Raw genomic sequence first — 21,225 nt, 5'->3', positions numbered from 1 at the left:
AGTTGTTCTTTTTGCCCAGTCTTGGAACACCTGGGCTCAGCATCGTCCTCGTCCTCTGATGACCTTTCATCATTTCACGGCCGGACCAACAACTCCATACGCACAGATCCGAGCCATTTGAAAGAAGAAGAAGACACGGACAAGAACAAGGCGAAAAGGAGCCCAACACAACTTGGCCCATGTCCAGAGTCTCATCAGCGCTCAGCCGCATCTAAAACGCAACATTTCACGTCCATTATATGCCTCCTCCATCAACACACATCACTCCCATCTCCCCCCCCATCTCCAGGTTCAGGTCCAGGTCCAAAAGGCACACTGCCCCCACCTTTAAACATAGGAACCCATTCAATCCATCCAGCCCGATACAGAATCCAGGCCCAGAATTCATGTTCAATGTTCAGTTCGCCGTCGGTCACCGTGCATGCATCGACTTCTAACCAAAGCCGGACCCGGGCCCCACGCCGCCACGCCAGAAACTGTAACTATAACTAACTATAACTTTATCCACACCCCCCACCCCCCGCCTTCTCAAGTCCTCGGATCTGATATCGGCTTCCGCACACACACACGCAGGTCCAGTTAATACACTCGCTCTCAACAGACTCGGGGGGCTCCATTTCCAGTCTGGGACGATTGAGTGCACGGAAGGATTTTTGAACTGTCATCTGCCATTCGTCTGCTGCTATCCGGGTAATAAGACTACTACGTCCGCATTGATTATCTTCCGCTTCAATTATAATCATCATTGACATCGGCATATGTGTGCAGATGTGCATGAGGGCTTTCTGACGTTTCGTCCACAGCCTCGGCGAGGCCGCCCTCGCATCATTCATCATCGCACAAACAAGAAAACAGACACCTCCCTCCCGAAATCAAATCTAAAAAAACCAAGCACTGGGACGAAACACGACACACGATGATTTCAGGTGTCGTCGTATGGGTTCTTAAAGTTGTGATTATCGCCATCAGTGGTGGGCCGGGGTCGGTAAACACCGTGTGTGCGGTCACGCATTCGAGTATGCCGAATCCCATAACTGTCCATGGTGCTACTCAGAGCGTCCGTGCACTGTTATCGTCTGAATCTGATTTGGGTGGTGGTGGCCGCGATGGACGTGGGCAAATGTGAACTTTAGTTGACATCGATGTTGCCACCAACGCGAGCACTCGCACTCGCGCAGCTCCACCCAAAATGAGAGTTGTAGGAGGCATCCCTAGACCCTTGCCATCACGCGTCATGTGCATATGAGCGCCAGTAGCCCAGCCTGGCCCCACACCTCGGTATGACTCCCCTCACTCGTTCCTCGCTCTCCACCTAGCCCTACGGCCGTCCGAGGAACATACTGGAACAATCCCCAGAGGCCCCTAAAGGCAGCGTGCAAAGCGTCAGAAGGCCCAAGAAGCGGTGTGCGAGCCGGGATGTCTCAAAAGAGCAAGTGGGAGACTATGCACCGGCACCTTTCCTTATTCGTTGCTAGTCAGTTAAACCTAACGGAATCGTTATATTTTTGATCACACTGGGTTCTTTTTGACAGTTGATTCGATCGACTGCGCGCGATCGTGATCAGAACAAAAAAAAAAGTAAGGCTCGCCTAGTGAAGTTATAAAAATAAAAAAAATGTTGATCGTGATCACGAGAAAAATGTCATCGAATTTTAAAAGATGGAGTAAGCGAGGACGCTAAGGAAGGTTGACGCTAAGATTGCGAGCCGACTTTAGCGGACGCCTGTGTAAGACTTTTGCCTCTCTTTTTAGTATCTGGACGAGTGGGCGATCAAAACAATGCAGGAAAGCACACGCCCTGGGACTGGGTGGTGATGGCCATCGACTAAGATCAACCATCTGTTTTTGGCCTCTTGACGCCATTCACGGCATTGGGGCCATCTGTTTGATCAGGGTCATCGCGCGCGTCTTGCTGTGGAGTGGTCATTTCGTAGCCAGCCAAGACGCCCTCGAAGACGGTGCGGCTGACGGCTTGTCGCAGGTCGTCATCTGGATTGCGTGCTTCAGCGTCTGCGCGCTGGATGATATGCTGGACAGACTGCATGAGGGAGGTGGTGAGGACTTCTGAGGCGATGTTTTGGTGGTGCTGGGAGGGCAGCTGGTGGTGGGTGGGATGTGGGGGGGAGGGAGGGTGCGGTGATAGAGAACGGAGGTAGGCGGCTACTTGTGGAAAGTCATCGTGGAGATGATCTATCGGCTGATCGAAGTGATCTGATTAGTGTGGTGATAATGAAATTGGAAAAGGGACGGACGGAGAGGCCCTCGGTATTTGTGCGATCGACGATGGCGCCGTGTTGGACGAGCCATCGGGCAGTCTCTACGTTCTCGACGGTGTAGAGGGGCGTGTCGCCGTCGTCGTCAGTGACGTTGACATCGCCACCTGTGGACAGTCAATGGGTGTGGGAGGGCGAGAGGGAGGACGGACCGTGAGAGAGGAGAAAGTCGAGGACGTGGAGGTGTCCGTATGAGGCAGCGGCATGCCTAAAGGGAGAGAAGGAAAGGGATCAAGGGGCAAGGAGAGTGAGACACACATGGGAGTGTAGGTGAAGGGGTCGGGTGCGTTCGGGGATATGGCTGGGGGGGAGTGAGACCAGGGAGGGTGGATCGATGGGGCACTTGCCTTGGTGGAGGACGAGGTGCTGTGGGAGGGTGAGTGCGTGGGAGAGAAGGAAGGCGATGACGCACGGAGACAGCGGTGAGGTCACCGTCGCCTGCAGCGACCCAGATGTTCATGGACAGCGACTGGCCAGATAAGGAAGGGGTGGTGAGGGGAGGAGAGAGAGAACGGTGACGATCCCGTAGCTTAAATGTGTGAATCTGGGAGCGGATCTGGAGTGATCGGGTGGGGGGGTGACGCACGGACCAGCTGTGTGTAAGCGAGAGAGTGCTGTGGCCATCGCTACAGATGTAGTGTTCGGTAAATGATTAGCCCAGCGCTACCGGCGGGAGAGAGTGTCATCGATCTCTTTCCTTTTCGCTGTCACGGGTTTAGAGTACTGTATACTATTATTGACCACTCGTCCGGACTCCGTGCCATCTTCCAGCCATGAGCTTCCTCGTGCCGTCGCAACGAGGCGACACACAGCAAGCACAACCCTCCTCTCTCTCAAACCACATGCCCCTTTCCTCCTTCCACGTCTACCACAACACCACAATGCCCTCAGTCTCCCTCTCCTCCTCCTTCCTCCCCCAGCTCCCCCTCCTCCCAAAGGTTGGCCACACCCGCTGCTGTCAGTCTCCTTTCCTTTTCTCTTTCTTATGCTCACCCCCTCCAGACTGGTCTCTTCTCTCCTCAAACCTCCACTTCATCTACCTCGATCCTGTCCTCGCAAGCCATCTCGGCGAACAGGCAAATCACCTGATCGGAAAGTCCCTAATCCAGTTCGTACATCCAGAAGAACAGGCTTCCGCAGAATCAGATTTAGGAGGCGTCTTGGAAAGCAAGACAATGCATGGCAGCATCACAAGGTATCTTTCTCTCAATCCCCCCCCTCCCCTTATCTCATTCAACTCCAAAGAGTCCGCTATTGCCGTCTCTCTCGTGTCCGCCGTCTCCTCGGCTATCAAGGCCCCGCCGCTCCTTTCTCAGAGGCTGAAAAAATCGCTGTCGACGCTCACTACATGGCCGTAGACATCGTCATCAACTGGGCCGCAGACGGCCTCGTCCTCTGCTTTCTTCACGCAGTCGTAGACCTCACCCCAAGCGACAACGACGAGCGCAACAAGACAAAGTGGACAAACTGGTGTGGCACCCCCTACATGGGCCAAGAACAAATTCAACTACTCTATCAACGTCTATTTCATATATTTCCTCAACCGGGTCCCATGACTAGAGTATTCCAGATCCTAATCAACAACCAAGACAGGTCTCTCTTGTTCAGCTGGCCCCCCGATTCAACCGATACCTACCCCTCGGGCCCCACCTCAAAGGACTTTGCAAAGCTCGTCGGTGGCATCCAGATCGGCCTCGGCGGCACCGCTGACAATGACGCCACTACAAGCTGCACCCGCAGATACAAGGCAACCCTCACCATGCCTTCCGTAGCAGGAGAAGTCGAGAGTGTCTTCATCCCCCATGGTAAGCACATCGTCATCCACTCGATCGTTTTTCTCCTCAATATGGATCGCATAAAGGTACGGTCATCTTCGCATGCCATAAAGTTAATTCATACGGCCGTAATCCCTCAAATCCCCCGGCGGGTATCCAGTCCATATACACTACATCCTCAACCTACGCCCCCCAGCCGGGCTACAACTACTATGATGCACCCGTAAATTCTTACACCCTCCCCCCCGTCTCCTCGCCCCAATCGTACGGATCCTACCTGCCGCAGTCACATCATTCCACTTCTCCGTATTCCCCTCAGCCATGGAATCAGGTCACGGACGCCGCCGCCGCCTCCCAAATGCCCTACGACCCATGGCCATCACATAGCCCCGCACCCACCGCCTCGCCTCTCCCGCCCTCATCCAGCCAGATGCGAACAACGACGTCATACGCACCGCAGCCCCAATCACAAGCCCAGTCACAATCACTATCGCAATCGCAATCACAATCGCAGCAACAGCAGCAACAACAAGCCCAATGGCCGCATACATCTCCGTTCATGGAAACTACGGGCTTGCCACAGAGTTACCAACGTCCTGTTAGCCCTGATTATGGCTCGTATGCGAGGAGTGGGAATGGGGAGGCTGCGGCGTCGTCGTCATCTGTACCTGACGTCGTCCCACCTCCGAGGCGCCGTGTTAGTCCCGGTGCCACAAGAGATCATTATGGGCGAAGTACAGGAAACCGGCCCGTCGGTGTTCTCAAATGTTCTAGCTGTAAGGCCACATCAAGTCCGGAGTGGAGGAAAGGGCCAAGCGGAAAAAAGGAACTATGTAATGCGTACGTGGCTCCTTTTCTTTTTCTTGCTTTTGCATTGCCATTTGGATACCCGGCTCGGGCTTGGTATCTCTCCATTTCAAAATTTACTTGAAACCCTTGAAAATTTTTGATTGACATCATTTTCGTTCCTGTATAGCTGTGGACTGCGATATGCTCGGTCTCGAGCAAAGAAGGAGGGACACACAGCCACCCAGCGACGACGCAAAGACAAGGCACTCTCAATGGCCTCATCCAAACAAGAGTCTCTCCCCCCTCCCTCCCCCCCAGCTCCCGTCTCCTACGCCGGACACCGTCGAGGCGGCTACGACGACACGTCCTTCATATCCACCTCCTCAGCCGGCTCAGGCTCAGGCTCAGATATCTACTCGCACCCCAACCGCGCCGGCCTCGAAGACCTCACGCCCTCCCCCTCGCCTCCAGCCGGCGGAAGCTCAGCGGGCGGCGGCGGCGGAGGGATCAATTTTGTACACTATTCGCATTCGCAGCAACATCAACAGTCCAACTCGCGTAACGAGAGCAGACCGCATTTCATGCACACTTCGGGCCCGTTCTATTCTTCTGCTTCGACCGCTGCGGCGTTGTCGCATCCGGGGATGCACCGACAGCATGGGCCGCACGATGGCGGGGGTGGGGCAGGGGGACAGATGTCGGGTTCGCGGTTAGGCCATTTGCATTCTTACGGTCCTTCGTCTGCCTCTCCCATCTCGCATTCCCCGCTGACGTCGACGATCCCGCTTGCTTCATACGAGCGGGAGAAGGATAAAGGGCGGGAGCTGCCTCCGACGCCCGTATCTGCAGAGCCGAGATCCGAGAGGTCGAAGGTGTTGCTTCATCACTGAATCTGAGCCTTTCCGCCCTATCCGCCTTTTTCTTGTTTGATCCATTTTCTTTCTTCGATACAAAAACACGTCATTAGCATTTTCCTGAGTTTACCAACACGACCCACCCATTTTTCTCTCGCGATTTCTGCAACGCCCACTCATTCAACGAGTTCTCGAGTTCCCTTCGGTTTCGGTTCTGGACGATCATTGGCTAGAAGCGATGGAGTTGTATGATTTTTTAATTTTGTACTACTAGCATCGAGGTTTCTTGTTTTTTCCCCTTTCTTTCTTTCTTTTTCCTTTCCCTTTTTTTTATTCTCGTTTCCTCTTCTGTCATGTCACAAAACCCCTTTTTTCCTTTCTACAAAGTGAGTATTTATTATCATGTTTCTCTCTCCACTTGTCCTCCCAAGCACGTTTTGTGAACCCCCCAAAATCCTATTACATTTGTTAAAACGCCTTCACTGTAGTTTACTTTACCGGACAAACGTATAATGAAAAATTCAAGAAAAAAAAAAACAAGCGCGATCGACACTCTTTCTTTCTTTCCTTCACCTCTCGTCTTTCATAATTATTACCGACAGCGTTTATCCAGTTTTAGCGCCCCCGGAGTCAGATCCAGCAAAGGCAAGGCAAAAAAGAAACCAGCTCTCAGATCTGATCGTTAAGAACATCCGATTAGCGTGCGTGCCATCGCGCCATCGAGGTCCTGAGAAACGATCAGACCTGAGTTTGATCCAGAGCTGTGTGGGTCTTTAAAAACTTTCCCCCGCACCGCACCGCAACGATGGACGCTAACCGAGCGGCCGAAGAAGGGATAGTGGTTGTCGAGAGCCTGTGATCAGGCCCGCCCCGGGGGGGGCCCCTTCCGTGGGGCGAAGGAGCGCTCAGACGCGACGGGTGATGAGCGATGAGCGCTGGGGCCTCGGTGGTCGCATGGCGTTCCTGAACGTGTCTGCTGACGTCGTACGCTGTACGCCCGGCTTCGGCGCTCGAGCTCGCTGAGTGGCGGACCGCCGCCGTCTGCGATTCGACGTCAACATCGTTGGCGGCACAGTCTGGATCGCGAAAGTCGGACGTTTTCGGTCGTTGAAGTGGTGTGTTTGCGTGTTTCTCACGGCTCGGCATGGCATGGCTTATTGATTCCCACACCGCTGGGCTGAGCGGGTCGTTCGGTAGGTCCGGGTCGAGGCTTCATCATACTGCTGAGGTTGGAAGGCAAAGCAAAGCGGCTCATGTGAGATATGGACATTGAGGTATAGGTTTCTCATCTGATCAGCTGATTCAATTGGATAATACAGTAAACTTAATTAGGCACTGTGTGGCAAGCGCTGGATCTTTGTCTCAAAAGACGATGAGCGCTGCTGTCATGTGCCAAAGTTGGTTGGTAGCATGGACGGGTGTCAGTAATGGAGTGAATATTCGAAAAACTCGCTTTTTGCAACACACAGGCACAGTGCTGCATGGAATAGTAATTAATGTGGCCTTTTTCGAACTTGTGGCTGATCAGCACCACCTCTATTAGGCAATCCAGTCGCGTTCACCTTTGCTTTTCCATTCAGTACTTTCTGCGTTTTGGTATTTCAGCAAATTTTTGCGTCACCACTGGCTACACATTGCGCCCTCGCTTTTGTTGCCCTCCCTTTTTTCTTTACTCAGTCCCACCATGGGACCCTTACTCTCTTTTTTATTCTCACCCAATGGTCGCTTCTGGATCCCTATTCTGGTTCACCTCCTTGTCACCTCCACCCTCCTCCTCCTCATCTTCTTCGCTCCCTCACCATATCTGACATCACCACTTTCTATCCGTTTCCGTTTCCGATCCGTCGACCACCACGCGCCGCTGCTGATATCAGCAAAGCCCCGGCGGCCAGTCCAAATAGGGCAACAGGTCCATCTTCATGACATTGTCGATGATGAGAACTGTTGTTAGAAAAACTACACACAAAAACAAACTAACACACAATCCTCCCAGATTCCACGGAACTTGTTTATGGGCTTTGCCTCCTAGAACAGTGGAGTGGTCTGGTTGTTCGTGGAGTGGTACGTATAACAATCCTTCAAAGTAAAACCCAGTGATGTATGGGTGTGGATTTTGTGGAGGAGGGATAGTTGGAATATAGCAAGATAGGGGCTTTGTGGTGAGTATAGACGAGCACTACCTTGCTAATTGTAGTACAAGGTAGGTTTGAGAATGACAATGTGATGAGGTGACAAAGTTCCCAGTGATAGCAGGCTCCTGACGCACAGACTGTAGTGCTCAGAAGGACTCTAATTGAAAGGGATAACAATCACTTTCAAAAGTGACAACTGACGATGACAGCAGTTAACAGTGGTAGCAGTGGGAAGTGTTGTGACTGTTTTTTAATATATATCTAGTTACAACGAGAAACTCAGCTTTCGGGGGAAAGACTGAGACTATATTCGGATCCTACCTAGTTACAACGAGAAACTAGGTGTACAAGTAAGTAAAAGGTCTGTCAAGATAGGTATATGCTCACCTCAGCTTTCGGGGGAAAGACTGAGGTGTGCTACGGTTGCTACAAAGATTTATAAAGGGAAAACGGAAGTAAACCTTAAGGTGAAATTGTCTCCATCAGAGCGCACGGGCCAGCTGATCTACAGCTCTTTCCTAGTTTGGCGCCTGCGCCTTGTTCCTCTTTGTACAAGGCTTGTTCTCTCAAGCTTCTTGTGTCTTCTTCCTCCAACACTCCCCCTCAAGCCATACGAAGTCCCAAAGCACTGGCAAAATGTTTGGCCTTTGAGGATGGTAAAGCTTTGGTGAGCGTATCAGCTATCATATCGTCCGTCGGACAATAGATAATTTCTATTTTCCCTTCTCTGATAGTGTGGCGAATAAAATGTAATCAAATATCAATATGTTTGGTCCTAGCGTGGTATTGGTTATCTTTTGACAGAGCAATGGCGGACTGATTGTCGCAGAAGAGAACTGGTGTTGGTGAGTCGTTTCCAAAAATCTCGCCCATCAACATTCTGATCCATAGCAACTCTTTTGTTGCGTGGGTGGCTGCAACGTACTCCGCTTCGGTGGTTGAGAGTGCAACGAGTTCTTGCTGTTTTGAAAACCATGAAACGGCCCCACCATTTAGCATAATAGCGTAACCTGAAATTGCACGACGGTTTTCACTTATGCTTCCATCGGCATCGCAATATCCAGTAAGTTCGCTCTTTTCTGGTCCAAATGACAACCACAGCTCACGCGTCCCTTTGAGGTATCTGATTATCCTTTTAACAGCCTCCCAGTGGGCTTTACCCGCGTTCTCAACGAACTTGGAGGCTATGGCGACAGTGTGTGAGATATCCGGTCAAGTGGCAATGGCTGCATACATTAGAGATCTGACTGCTTCTCTGTAGGGGACATCTCGCATTTCAGAGTATTCTTCTGGCGTTTTTGGTGCTTGCTCCTTTGTCAGGTAGCTGTTTGCAACCATCGGTATGGACAAAGGCTTTGCATCTTCAAGATAAAACCTTTGGAGGATTGCATCAAGATAGGATCGTTGGGAGAGCTGGATCGTTCGGGTGTGTTGATTCCTCTTAATCTCAATTCCGAGCATCCAGTGTAATTCTCCAAGATCGCTAACTTCAAATAGTTTTTCTAGCTTGCGTTTCAGGACTCGCATGTGGACCATTGTTGGTGCTATCAGTGTCATGTCGTCAACGTGAACTGCCAGTATGGTGAGTTCGTTCCCTTTTTGTTGGTGAAAGACAGCATGGTCTGATTCACATTGTGTGAGACCAATCATTTTCAGCTTGTCGCAGAGTGTCTGGTACCAGCATTGTCCCACCTGTTTGAGACCGTATAGTGTCTTATTGAGGCGAAGGACCTGGGATTCTTTGCCAGGCATGACATAGCTGGGAGGTTGTCGCATGTAGATGACTTCGTTGTCATTGAACTCACCATTTAGGTAAGCACTTTTTACATCCATCTGATGGATCTCCCAGTCATGTTGTGCGGCTGTTGCTAGTATGATACGCAATGAGGCCATTTTTGCGACAGGTGCAAAAGTGTCGAAATAGTCGACTCCTTCGACTTGACTAAAGCCCTGTGCAACGAGTCTGGCTTTATACTTATTGATTCCTCCAGCAGCGTTCTTCTTAACTTTGAACACCCACTTGCTCCCTACGATATTTGCATCTTTAGGTTTATCAATGTAAGTCCACGTTTTTGCCATCCAAAGCCTGTCTAATTCTTCGCTGATTGCATCTTTCCATTTGTCCCAATCAGGACATTTCTTGGCTTCTTCAACATTCCTCGGTTCGACACCATCAAGATTCACCATGTGAGCTATCATAGCCACATTAGTTGCCAATTCTCTCAATTCTTCATCTGCAATCTCGTCTTCTGCCTGTTCGTGCACCTCATCATTAGTGGGTTTTTGCATTCCTTTTGGTAAGGCTTGTATGTGATTGGTACCGGTTATTGATCCTTCTCCCTGTAGTAAATCACAGATGTATTGGGTCGGCTGACGAAGGTGTGTGCTGCGACGAGGGGCTATTTGTGGAAGAACCGGAGGGGGTTGTGCAGGATGTGGGTCATTTTGGGGATTAGGCGGATCAATGGGGCCAGGTGCATTATGAGGTGCATCGTCACCCATGTCAGGTATGTCTATGTTGATGAGCTCATGTCCTTTGAGCGCTTGTATGTGCTCTGTAGCCTCACCCTCCCCCTCAAGACCAAAGGGGGTGTCGTCGTCATTAATCAGGGGTGTGTTTGCCACATTAAAATGTACTGAGCGCTCAACAGTGACTGAACACTTTTCAGGCCAGTAAATACGATGTCCAAGGCTTTCAGTATCGAAACCAACCCAATAACCTATCCTGGCTCAGCTCTCGAGCTTCGAGCCGGGTGAGTTGTGTATGAGCACTTTGCAGCCCCATTTGTGTAGTCCGGCAAGATCGGGTTTGGCACCATGTGCCGCCTCAAAAGGCGTTGTCGATGATGAGAACTGCAGTTAGAAAACCACACACAAAAACAAACTAACACACAATCCTCCCAGATTCCACGGAACTTGTTTATGGGCTTTGCCTCCTAGAACAGTGGAGTGGTCTGGTTGTTCGTGGGGTGGTACATATAAAGATCCTTCAAAGTAAAACCCAGAGGTGTATGAGTGTGGGTTTTGAGGAGGAGGGATAGTTGAATTTATAGAAGGATAGGGGCTTTGTGGCGAGTATAGACGAGCACTACCTTGCTAATTGTAGCACAAGGTAGGTTTGAGAATGACGAGGATGACAAGGTGACGAGGTTCCCAGTGATAGCAGGCTCCTGACGCACAAATTGTAGTGCTCAGAAGGACTCTAATCGAAGGGGATGACAATCACTTTCAAAAGTGACGAGTGATGATGACAGCAGTTAACAATGGTAGAAGTGGGAAGTGTTGTGACCACACTGGATCACAAGTAGCAGAGTAGTGAACTTGAGAGTAGAGAAGAAGTCTGGATTCGAGTTCTTGTTTTTTTTTTACAAGGTAAAATACAGGGGTTTATATAGTGAAAGAAAAGTAGGCTATGCACAGTATAGCTGTGCAAAAAGAATGAGAAAGAATATGAAGGAAGGAATGTATGCTGACAAATCCTGCGTAGGTAGTACAGGATAAGATCGTCAAAATAAGGAAAAGAAAGAGATAGAACAATGAATGCTGTGTAAGTAATGTCACAGGTTTGTACAGCCATAAAGTAAAGTCCAATAGCAAAAAGAGAGCAGGAAAATCATGATGTCATGGGAAGATGCAGTAAAAAAAGGGCAAGGCAAAACACTATCAGTATCAACACAGTTCCTTTATTGTCAGTCAGGCATTCTAAAAAATATGTGTCCATAAAAATGATTCAAAATCAAAAATAATTGCACTGTAAATGAATGTCCCGCTGAAAAAAAAGAAACTGGAGACACCAGTCCACCACCTAGTCCAAATCCGACAGTTCCATGGCCTTACCAATAGACTGGTTGTGTTGGACCACCTGATCAAACGAGGGAGGGAGAGGAGTAGTCCCAATTTGGAACAAGTGAGTCCCAGGCAGCGTGTGGTAGGTGTAGCTGTAGCGAAGACGATGGACAAAAGATAAGTGTATCCAAGTGAATGGGACAGCGATGAACATGGGCGATGCAAGGGGATGAACCTTCTCCAGCTCAAAAACTACCCACCCACGCTCCAACCAGGCAAGATGAGCGACCGATGTTTTGATAGTATATGATGGCAGATCGACGTCATGAAGATGGACCTGTTGCCCTATTTGGACCGGCCGCTGGGGCTTTGCTGATATCAGCAGTGGCATGTGGTAGTTGACGGATCGACGACGGAAGCGGATAGGAAGTGGTGACATCAGAAATGGTGGGGGTGCAAATAAGTTGAGGAGGAGGAGGGTGGAGGTGACGGAAAGGTGGATTAGAATGGGGATCCAGAAACAACCATCAGGTGAGAATAAAAAAGAGAGGAAGGGGCCCATGGTGGGGCTAGGCAAAGGAAGGGGAGTAAGGGAAACGACAAAAGTGCGGGCGCAATGCAATGTGTAGCCAGTGGTGACGCGAAAATTTGCCGAAATGCCGAAATGCGGAAAGTACCGAATGGAAAGCAAAGGTGAGCGTGACTGGATTGCTATTCCACGTGGCACTGTGCCTGTGTGGCGCAAAGGCGAGTCTTTTTGAATATTCGCTTTGTTATTGACACCTGTCCATGCTACCAATCAACTTTGGTGTATGACAGCGGTTAACAGTGGTAGCAGTGGAAAGTGTTGTGACCACACTGGATCACAAATAGCAGTAGGAAGTGGACTTGAGATTAGAGGACAAATCTGAATTGGATTTCTTGTTTTTACAAGGTATAATACAGGGGTTTATATAGTAAAAGAAAGGGAGGCTATGCACAGTATAACTATGCAAAAAGAATAAGAAAGAATGTGAAGGAAGGAATATACACTGACAAATCCTGTGTAGGTAGTACAGGATAAGATTGTCAAAATAAGGGGGGGAAAGGTGTTATGCATAAAGTGCTTAACAAAGTCTGAGGGTTCGTTGAGGTTTGTAAAGAGACTTATCCGAAGACAAGTTCAAGAACATAGTTCTGAGTAGAGTTCTTCCAACGAGAGTTGGTCTTCTTCTGAGTAGAAGTCTGATCTTAGGAGTCTAGCTTTGTGAGCGTAAACTGCGTAGAATTGTATTGGAGAATACTACTGCTGTTACATGGTATTTATAATGGAAAGGAATCGGTGATAGAAGTTAGGTCCTATCTAGGGCAGGTCCGTCCATTGAGGACTAAGTACTATAATAGGTACTGCGAATGTGAGAGGAACGGAAGTGTACGTGAAGGAAATGAGTCATCGGTCCGATGGTATAACCAATGAGTAAAAAGAAATGAGTAGTCCTTAAATGTCCAATAGAGATCGTAACAAAAGGGATAGAACAACAAATCCTGTGTATGTAATGTCACAGGTTTGTACAGCCATAAAATAAAGTCCAATAATAATAATAAAAACAAGAAAATCATAATGTCATAGGAATATGCAAAAAAAGACAAGGCAAAAATATCATCAGTATCAACACAGTTCCCTTGTTGTCAGTCAGGCATTCTAAAAAAGTATGTGTCCATAAAAATGATTCAAAAATCAAGAATAATTGCACTACAAATGAATGTTCTGCTGAAAAAAAAGGAACTGGAGCCACTGGTTCACCACCTAGTCCAAATCTGACGGTTCCATGGCCTTACCAATGGTCTGGTTGTATTGGACCACCTGGTCAAACAAGGGAGGGAGAGGAGTAGTTCCAATTTGGAACAGATTTATCCCAGGCAGTGTGTGGTAAGTGTAGCTGTAGCGAAGACGATAGACAAAGGATAAATGTACCCAAGTGAATGGGACAGCAATTTACATGGGCAACGCAAGAGGGTGGACCTTTTCCAACTCAAAAACTACCCACCCACATTCCAGCCAGGCAAGACGAGTGACCAATGATTTGATAGTATATGATGGAAGATCCAACTCAAAAACTACCCACCCGCATTCCAGCCAGGCAAGACGAGTGACCAATGATTTGATAGTATATGATGGAAGATCGACGTTATGAAGATGGACCTGTTGCCCAATTTGGACAGGCCGCTGGGGCTTTGCTGATATTAGCAGTAGCACGTGGTGGTCAACGGATCAGCAACAGAAGCAAATGGAGAGCGGTGACATTAGGTGTGGTGGAGGGGCAAGTAAGATGAGTAGGAGGAGCGAAGAGGTGACAAAAAAGTGGATTAAGATGGGGATCCAGAAACGGCCGTCTGGTGAGAATAAAAAAGACAGTAAAGGGCCCATACTGCGGCTAGGAAAAGGAAGGGGAGTAAGGGAAACAATGAAAGCGAGGGCACAATGCAATTTGTAGCCAGTGGCGATGCAAAAAATTGCCAAAATGCTGAAATGCAGAAAGTACTGAATGGAAAGCAAAGGTGAGCGCAACTTGATTGCCTAATAGGGCGGGTGCTGATCAGCCACAAGTTCAAAAAAGACAATATTAAATACTATTCCACATGGCACTGTGCCTGTGTGGCGCAGAGATGAGTCTTTTGAATATTCACTTCGTTATTGACACCTGTCCATGTTACCAATCAACTTTGGTGCATGACAATGAACAGGATGGTCTTGGTTGATCAAGTCAAGGTCCTGTTGTGACAAAGAGTGGGGGGAGGGATAGACAATGGTTTGTGAAAAAAGATGTAATGGGCACCCGGAACATCACAAGAAGTAGATGGGAGGATGAGAGAGCTCTCAAGTCAATCTGAATCACAGTGTAAAGTCTACTGATGTATTCGGAATCAACTGGGGCTTGTCTAAAACATACAAGTCCTTTATATACAAAAATGAGAGTGACCCAAGTCTAAACAGGAAGGCAATGAATGACTATAAAGTAGTGACTGTCAGATTATGACTCGGCTTGAGAGAATAAGGAATGTGGCGCGAGCGGGTAATAGAAACTGGCGTGAGTAAGTAACAACGTGGTTCACTACAAGTGGCGGTTGAGTCATTACAGTATGCCGGCGCAGTCGGCGCTTCCCTGCTCAAATTGTTTCCCTGAGATGTACGGCAGGCCCACTGCGCGAGTCGCGCTACCGCCCACTGGCAACGACACGAACACTGTAGATCGAATTCATGAAGACACGGACGAGTCTCCAGAAGAAGAGGGTCAGGAAGACAACAGTGATTTTCTAGAAGATTATCCAGATGACACTGAGGTATATATCCTGATCTCCACTTACCCCCGACCATCCTTGATATCAAGGCTCATTATTTGGCGGATTGTGTGGCAGGAACTCGAACTCATTCATGCACGTTTGAGTTCTTTGAATAATCTCCGATTAGAGCGATTTGCTCTTCACCTGAAGAGGCTTTCTCTGCGGCAGAATGCAATATCACAGTTGGACCCCGAAGTCTTTAGTTTATTCACTAAGCTCGAGGAACTCGACTTATATGATAATAAAATCAAGGAAGTTGGAGATGCTCTGAATAAGCTATCCGACCTCACGTATGTTTGTCACGTTACTCGTTCATAATACTGGAATTCATGTCCATTGGTCCCTAGAACTCTTGATCTTTCTTTCAATCTTCTCCGAAGCGTCCCAGACACTCTTTCTTACCTTCGTTCTCTCCAAACCGTTTATTTTGTTCAAAATCGAATATCCAAGATAACTGGTCTGCAGTCGATAGGGGCCACGCTGAGAAGCCTTGAATTAGGCGGAAACAAAATAAGGGTATGCTAGCTAAAGTATCATTTGGAGTTTGTCCTTAAATTACTGCGCACAGACAATTGAGAATCTCGATACACTAGTTAACCTTGAAGAATTATGGCTTGGGAAGAACAAGCTAGTGAAGCTTGAGGTCAGTATCCTTATTTTGTTTCCGTATTCTGCAATCACTAAATATGTGTGCTAGAACCTCGGAAATCTCAAGCGTCTCAAAATTTTATCATTACAATCCAATCGTATCACAAAGATAGAGGGACTCGAAGGACTCGAAGACCTTGAAGAATTATACTTAAGCCACAATGGAGTAGAAAAGCTAGAAGGCCTGGAACATAATGTAAGTTAACCACTTGCGCATATATATCGTTATCGGAATTTGAGTATGCGTATGCATGTAGAAAAAAATCAAAACCTTAGATTTGGGGAACAATTTCGTTCCAAAAATCGAGAATATATCTCACCTGAGTGTCCTCGAGGAGTTATGGGTACGGATCCCGATATCAACTCCTCCTTCATTAGTGACTAGCATCTGACTTGGTTATTAGCTGAACGGCAACAAGATACCTAACCTTCAAGGTCTAGAGCAGCAGCTCAAATCTATTTCCACTCTCGAAACGATATACCTAGAAGCAAACCCTTGCCAAGAAGCTGAAGGTGCGAACTATAGGCGCAAGATAATGCTCGCTTTACCCCAGTTGACACAAATTGATGCAACGTCTGTCTTTCTTCTCCGATACTGCATAAAATAAACTGATGATGGGTCACAAAGGTTTGCGAAAATCAAGTAGATGTGTCCATGTAACGATCGTTCCGTTGTCGCCACTACATCATACGATTCTCGTCGCTCATATTGTTATTACGCACTCATTCACATCTTCCTCGGAAACGAATCTATCAATTAGGCTTTATCTGTTACATTGGACCTGACACACCTTAGTCAACTTGCCTTCAGATCGATGGAGAGTGTAAAATTTATGTACAATCATATGTAGACAGCTCTGTTCATTGTATGACTGTCACCGCACAGTGTATGATATCTATCTTGTCTCTGCATGATAAGGACTATTAGTTAGTCAGAGGAGTCGAAACTTGATCAGAACTACATTTTTTCCCTTCAAATTTGGTCCTCGTCGTTAGATAGTGATAGTATCGTGAGTCATACGCGATGAGATCACGTGAGTTGATTTTATGACGTCCACGTTTGAGGCTCTGGAATCCGCAAGCTTTTGTCTTCCTCGGATATAGTCCTTAAGGTATCAATTCTCATTAGCTTTCTTTGCTATGTTCTGACAGGATTACGATTACAGTTGGTTACTCAATATATCCCCGAATGGCCCCTACAAACAAAGCTAAGGCGTCAGGCGTCAGTGCAAGCTCTTTTTTTGATTTAAAAGCAGAATTAGCGAAACATGAGGCAGAGTTCAAGAAGAACAAGGCTGCGGGAAAAGCTGCAGAATTAGTTGGAGGCCTCGCAAGGCCGGACAAGGCATTTCATTACTTAAGCTTCACTCTGTTCATCTAGCTGATATATTATTGTCTTTAGAAACCCACTGTATGGGCACGGTCAAATAAAGGTGTTCACACTCGTGCAACGCGTGACATAGAGCTGGAGGAAATCAGTAAAGTAACGGTTGAATCAGCGCGTGCAGTCTTGGAAAGAAAAGCAAAGATATACGATAAGCTACGGAAGGGCAAGTCCGGTGGTCTCAACGATAAACAATATGATGCACTTCTCGTTGATGTGAGTAAAAGAATCTCCTCTCGTTTAGAGTAATACTTACACTTCTTTAGTTTGATCAAAAGGATTTAGGGGACTCTTACGAATCTGACAGTGATGATGTAGACGAATCATTGACCATACCTACACAATCGAATGCAGTTAGTGTCATGCTTGGTTTGTTGGAGGTGCAGTTCTTTGCTAACTCGATTATGTAGGATGATCCCATTATAGAATATGAAGATGAATTTGGCCGTATTCGTACAGGGCGTCGCTCAGAAATTCCCCGTCATCTCCTTCCTTCTGAAAATGCCGAATTAAATCCTGACGATGATGAGTATGTTCAATCATTTTTGCTCCTATTGAGCCTCCATTGATTGTCGCTTATCATTCAGAGACGTCATACGTGAGATATTAAGGTTTCACTCACATCTTCCCTTTTGGCTGATCCAACATTTTAGGAAATCCCGTCAATTTTTTCCCTGTTTACGAGCCTTCCGCTGAGCGCATAGAAGCCGTCCAAGAAGCTTTTTCTGATGCTAATAACCCTCTCAATGTTCATTACGACGCCTCGAACGAGGTTCGAGCAAAAGGCGCTGGTTTCTATCAGTTTTCAGGCGACGAAGAAACCAGGAAACAACAAATGGAAGAGCTCAAATCAGCTCGCGTGGAGACGGAGAAGACTAGGCAGGAGATGGGCGCTACAAACTTGCGTCCTGGTGAAGTGGAGGGGATGCGTGAGGGTGAAAGTGGTAGTAAGACTGGAGTACAAAGCCGAGCGATGGAGAAGCGGAAGAGGGAAATCGAAGAGAGAAGGAAATTGCTGGATGCAAAAAGGAGGAAATTGAAAGTAGCAGATGAGGCCCCCCCCGCCATCGACGCTTCTCAATCAGATGGCAAGCAAAGGATTCCATCATCGGTAAATACCTCAAAAGTACCGTCCAGCGATCCCTTCGCTTCGATAGAAAAGCAAGCCACAATACCCTCCCCGAAAGGTAAAGGAAAGGAGAAAGTTAGAAGCGTGCCTCAGAATGCTGCCGATGCTTTCTTGGCTCGACTAGAGCTAGACATGTTACAAGGCAAATGAGGTTGCTTCATGCTCGTCAGTACCCATCACATTCTTTTTAATCCACGTGTATACACATTATACTGACAACATTTTGTTTCTTGCCTCCAGCACTAATTGTTCAGGACATGTTAATGCAAGACGGCCTCCACTCTGCCTGTATTGTACTGTCCATGCACCCCTCTTTCTTATTCTACTCTGCACCTTCTCTCTTCCTGAAACGACGTCCATCATAAAATCCCTCGTCAACTGAAGTACTTCCAAAGCTGGCCCACACGCGGTGGCGTGACCACAGTTAATTCTGACATCCACCAATGCTGCTGGACATTCCCGAGAGGCCTCACTATGAGATTGAACGAACGAAATGAGATAGTCCACGGTGGAGAACCAAGTTACGATGGACCCTTCGTTTGGGAATATTATGTTGTCGTACTCGTACAGAGTATCTCCCACATACAACATTTTCTCCGAGTCATCCCAGAGTGCAAGTTCATCTGGAGTATGACCAGGCGTATGCAACACCTGTATTCCCAATGGTGTACCAGTACCATTCGATTGGTCTCCAGAAACAATTTGGTGGAGATGAGGCACGAGCCTGAAAGGGTAAGATGGTGTGTGAATACCTAAAGCGTTGCAAAGGGAGTTCTCGGGAAAGTTTTTTGGAGATAAAAAGGACGGGGAATGTGATGATGCAAGGATTTGGGAATCGGCTGCAAACGACTTCATGCCCACTACAGTGATGATTCAGAGCAGCTGTATCAATAATAGTGGCAGAACCTACAAATATGATCGTAGTGACAATGACTCTGCACTACGACGTATCTCATACACCCTCCTTCGTTCAGAGGTTCGCCATCATTATCAGCCACCCCGACTGTCTCGATAAACTCTCGCAAATCCTTGACGTCGATGTCGGGATTGTTGGTTGTTCCTCCACACCCCGTATCTAAGATAAGTATAGTGTTCGTAGACGGTACGAGTTTCGCGTAGATGAATGGATATTCGGAATATATATCATCCCATTCTGTTATGAGGAACGTGCTTTTCGTTAGACGTCTCGCTGTGAACGCTGGGACTTTATCTCTTCTCGAGAGTATCATGGGTGCACTGTGAGTCGTACTGTCTTTACCGTGAGTATGTGATCAAGCGTTCCTAACACAATCATTCACTTGCACACATAAGTCGCATGTGTGAAAAAACATAAAGTCCAATGCTGTTTCTAGGTTCCTGGCCTATATTCATATTGCCCATGCTCGAAATATTGATTCCCTTGTAAACTTTGGCTATCTGCGATGAGAGGTTCAGTAAAAAGCTGTCTATTCAATATTTATCCTCACCTAACACTAGCCTCCTGATACCGGACAAATGATAGCGATTTCTTCTCCCCCCTTTAGTACAACTTGATCCACATCTTCTACCATCTCCGCATCGACACTCCATTGACTAGACTGCAGGACTTTGTCTAATCCGCAATTTGGATGCAGCGAAATCAAATGATCGCCTAGTGCATTGAGGTGGAACGAGGGCTGTAAAGCCACACGCTCTTCAGTCAGCCCCACAGCTGTCGAGGCGGCTGCAAAATAGAGAACGGTTACTTCGATCTGGCTCATGCTCATGTAGAAGTTGACTCGGACTCAGACGCACTAGTAGTAGTCAAAGCTTTGAAACAATCGTTTATGGAAAATGCGCGAATAATCGCCGTCTCGGCTTGTTCAGTATATACTTAGATCTGAACGACCTGACTTCTGAGTGCCATGCCAAAGGGGGACTACAACAGTGCCTCCCACTGTTCCACCATTGGAGTTCGGGATGATATTACTATAATACTGATGACATGCTCCACTAATTAAATAAGAACAAAAGGCAAAATCACAGCGCGCTTCACGTTGTCTTCCTCAGCTCTGCACACCACCAGATAGGTTTCGATGTTTTTATCCACACAGTGTTCTCTTCAGGTACAAGATGATTGGACGTAGATACCAAACCATCGAAAGAAGATTCGGTATCAGCTTCAGATTAAGATATCAAAATATTGGTCATGAAAGTCAAGGGTAGACATACTTAGGTTCCAGCGTAGACCGGTGGTTGATAAAATAGTAGACCCGACACCCACAGGTAAAAGTCCGCACGTCGGGCCTAATACAGCATGGTCAATTTTGATTAAATGTTCGCCCTAGATAATTCCGATGAGTTGGGAAGACCTTAGTGTCGCTAGGTTCACCGTACCTCGTCAAGGACCCAACCAACATTGTCATCTGTGACAGCGTACACACAGTTTCGAGCTTTACGAAGTTTGTGCAGGTAAGAAAGTGTATGAACCGTCTGATCCAGCCGTCCAGATAGTCCACCAAGCAAAATGATGACGTATTGCTAGAATTCGATATGTCAGAGGCTTGAAATGTGGCATTGGAAGGCACACTTACGTCTAAACCTTCTTTTCTTTCCTTCTCTTCCAAAGCGCTCACGCATTTCATCAAGTCAGTCGAGTACTGATCTGTGTCTTCGATTATACATACACCCTAGGACCGCAGACATTATGAGAATTGGGCAGAACAAGAAAATACGACACACTTTTGAGGTGTAATGTTCTTTAACATCATAACGTATAGAATCCAGGTCTCCCTTTATTAGGTCTGGGAGATAACTACGCACCATTCAGAACCTTCGACCTTCCTTGGACAAAGAGAGACACACATTTATATACTCACAAACGTTTGTCCTCCACGTCGTCTACTAATGAAGGTGATTGCAAGCAATCAAACAGGCGGTTTGCACCGCCGTCAGCACAGCAGTGCCAGTCACAAGCATTCCATAATGTTTCAAGCAGATCTGGCGAGAAAGGCTGATTGAGGATTATCAGCGCGTGTCTTTTCCGATGATGGGAGATATCCTGTAGGTTCAGAAATGAAGTAGTCCATTCCATCTCCCCAACGAAAAAGGTATTGAAGGGACGGAGTAATGAGAAGGAAATATAGCTAACCGTACTGACTCGGAGAGGTGAGAGA

General features: G+C 47.5%; 8 protein-coding genes across 8 annotated transcripts; 4 read left to right on the top strand and 4 right to left on the bottom strand.

Annotated features, from left to right (window-relative positions):
- Nucleotides 1-239: 239 nt before the first annotated feature.
- On the top strand, nucleotides 240-1,126 carry SERLADRAFT_437914 (uncharacterized protein; the record flags this gene model as incomplete). Its single annotated transcript, XM_007318265.1, has 2 exons — nucleotides 240-417; nucleotides 804-1,126. The coding sequence occupies 2 exons, from the start codon at nucleotides 240-242 to the stop codon at nucleotides 1,124-1,126; spliced, it is 501 nt and encodes a 166-aa protein (XP_007318327.1).
- Nucleotides 1,127-1,596: 470 nt separating this feature from the next.
- On the bottom strand, nucleotides 1,597-3,015 carry SERLADRAFT_356019 (uncharacterized protein; the record flags this gene model as incomplete). Its single annotated transcript, XM_007318264.1, has 5 exons — nucleotides 1,597-2,197; nucleotides 2,253-2,380; nucleotides 2,426-2,481; nucleotides 2,532-2,574; nucleotides 2,682-3,015. The coding sequence occupies 5 exons, from the start codon at nucleotides 2,731-2,733 to the stop codon at nucleotides 1,832-1,834; spliced, it is 645 nt and encodes a 214-aa protein (XP_007318326.1).
- Nucleotides 3,016-3,130: 115 nt separating this feature from the next.
- SERLADRAFT_467393 (uncharacterized protein) lies at nucleotides 3,131-3,454 on the top strand (the record flags this gene model as incomplete). Its single annotated transcript, XM_007318263.1, has 1 exon — nucleotides 3,131-3,454. A coding segment is annotated over one exon (300 nt), but the record flags the coding sequence as incomplete, so codon positions are not given.
- An 11,279-nt stretch (nucleotides 3,455-14,733) lies between these two features.
- SERLADRAFT_467390 (uncharacterized protein) lies at nucleotides 14,734-16,555 on the top strand (the record flags this gene model as incomplete). Its single annotated transcript, XM_007318262.1, has 8 exons — nucleotides 14,734-14,930; nucleotides 15,006-15,220; nucleotides 15,278-15,446; nucleotides 15,499-15,573; nucleotides 15,628-15,774; nucleotides 15,836-15,922; nucleotides 15,983-16,152; nucleotides 16,207-16,555. 8 exons carry the CDS (start codon nucleotides 14,775-14,777, stop codon nucleotides 16,223-16,225), a joined length of 1,038 nt encoding a protein of 345 aa, XP_007318324.1.
- A 212-nt stretch (nucleotides 16,556-16,767) lies between these two features.
- On the top strand, nucleotides 16,768-18,241 carry SERLADRAFT_369541 (uncharacterized protein; the record flags this gene model as incomplete). Its single annotated transcript, XM_007318261.1, has 6 exons — nucleotides 16,768-16,923; nucleotides 16,981-17,178; nucleotides 17,229-17,315; nucleotides 17,373-17,491; nucleotides 17,552-17,553; nucleotides 17,616-18,241. The coding sequence occupies 6 exons, from the start codon at nucleotides 16,768-16,770 to the stop codon at nucleotides 18,239-18,241; spliced, it is 1,188 nt and encodes a 395-aa protein (XP_007318323.1).
- Nucleotides 18,242-18,246: 5 nt separating this feature from the next.
- On the bottom strand, nucleotides 18,247-19,124 carry SERLADRAFT_389296 (uncharacterized protein; the record flags this gene model as incomplete). Its single annotated transcript, XM_007318260.1, has 1 exon — nucleotides 18,247-19,124. The coding sequence occupies one exon, from the start codon at nucleotides 18,944-18,946 to the stop codon at nucleotides 18,299-18,301; it is 648 nt and encodes a 215-aa protein (XP_007318322.1).
- Nucleotides 19,125-19,360: 236 nt separating this feature from the next.
- SERLADRAFT_389293 (uncharacterized protein) lies at nucleotides 19,361-19,883 on the bottom strand (the record flags this gene model as incomplete). Its single annotated transcript, XM_007318259.1, has 2 exons — nucleotides 19,361-19,507; nucleotides 19,558-19,883. One exon carries the CDS (start codon nucleotides 19,834-19,836, stop codon nucleotides 19,564-19,566), a length of 273 nt encoding a protein of 90 aa, XP_007318321.1.
- A 130-nt stretch (nucleotides 19,884-20,013) lies between these two features.
- Nucleotides 20,014-21,219, bottom strand: SERLADRAFT_356016 (uncharacterized protein; the record flags this gene model as incomplete). Its single annotated transcript, XM_007318258.1, has 6 exons — nucleotides 20,014-20,229; nucleotides 20,282-20,393; nucleotides 20,447-20,590; nucleotides 20,644-20,739; nucleotides 20,792-20,864; nucleotides 20,929-21,219. The coding sequence occupies 6 exons, from the start codon at nucleotides 21,141-21,143 to the stop codon at nucleotides 20,102-20,104; spliced, it is 768 nt and encodes a 255-aa protein (XP_007318320.1).
- Between the last annotated feature and the right edge of the window lie 6 nt (nucleotides 21,220-21,225).

Source organism: Serpula lacrymans, assembly GCF_000218685.1.
Source record: "Serpula lacrymans var. lacrymans S7.9 unplaced genomic scaffold SERLAscaffold_7, whole genome shotgun sequence".
Lineage (NCBI taxonomy): Eukaryota > Fungi > Basidiomycota > Agaricomycetes > Boletales > Serpulaceae > Serpula > Serpula lacrymans.
Note: the sequence above shows the minus strand (reverse complement) of the source record. Positions and strands in the feature narration are given on the sequence as shown.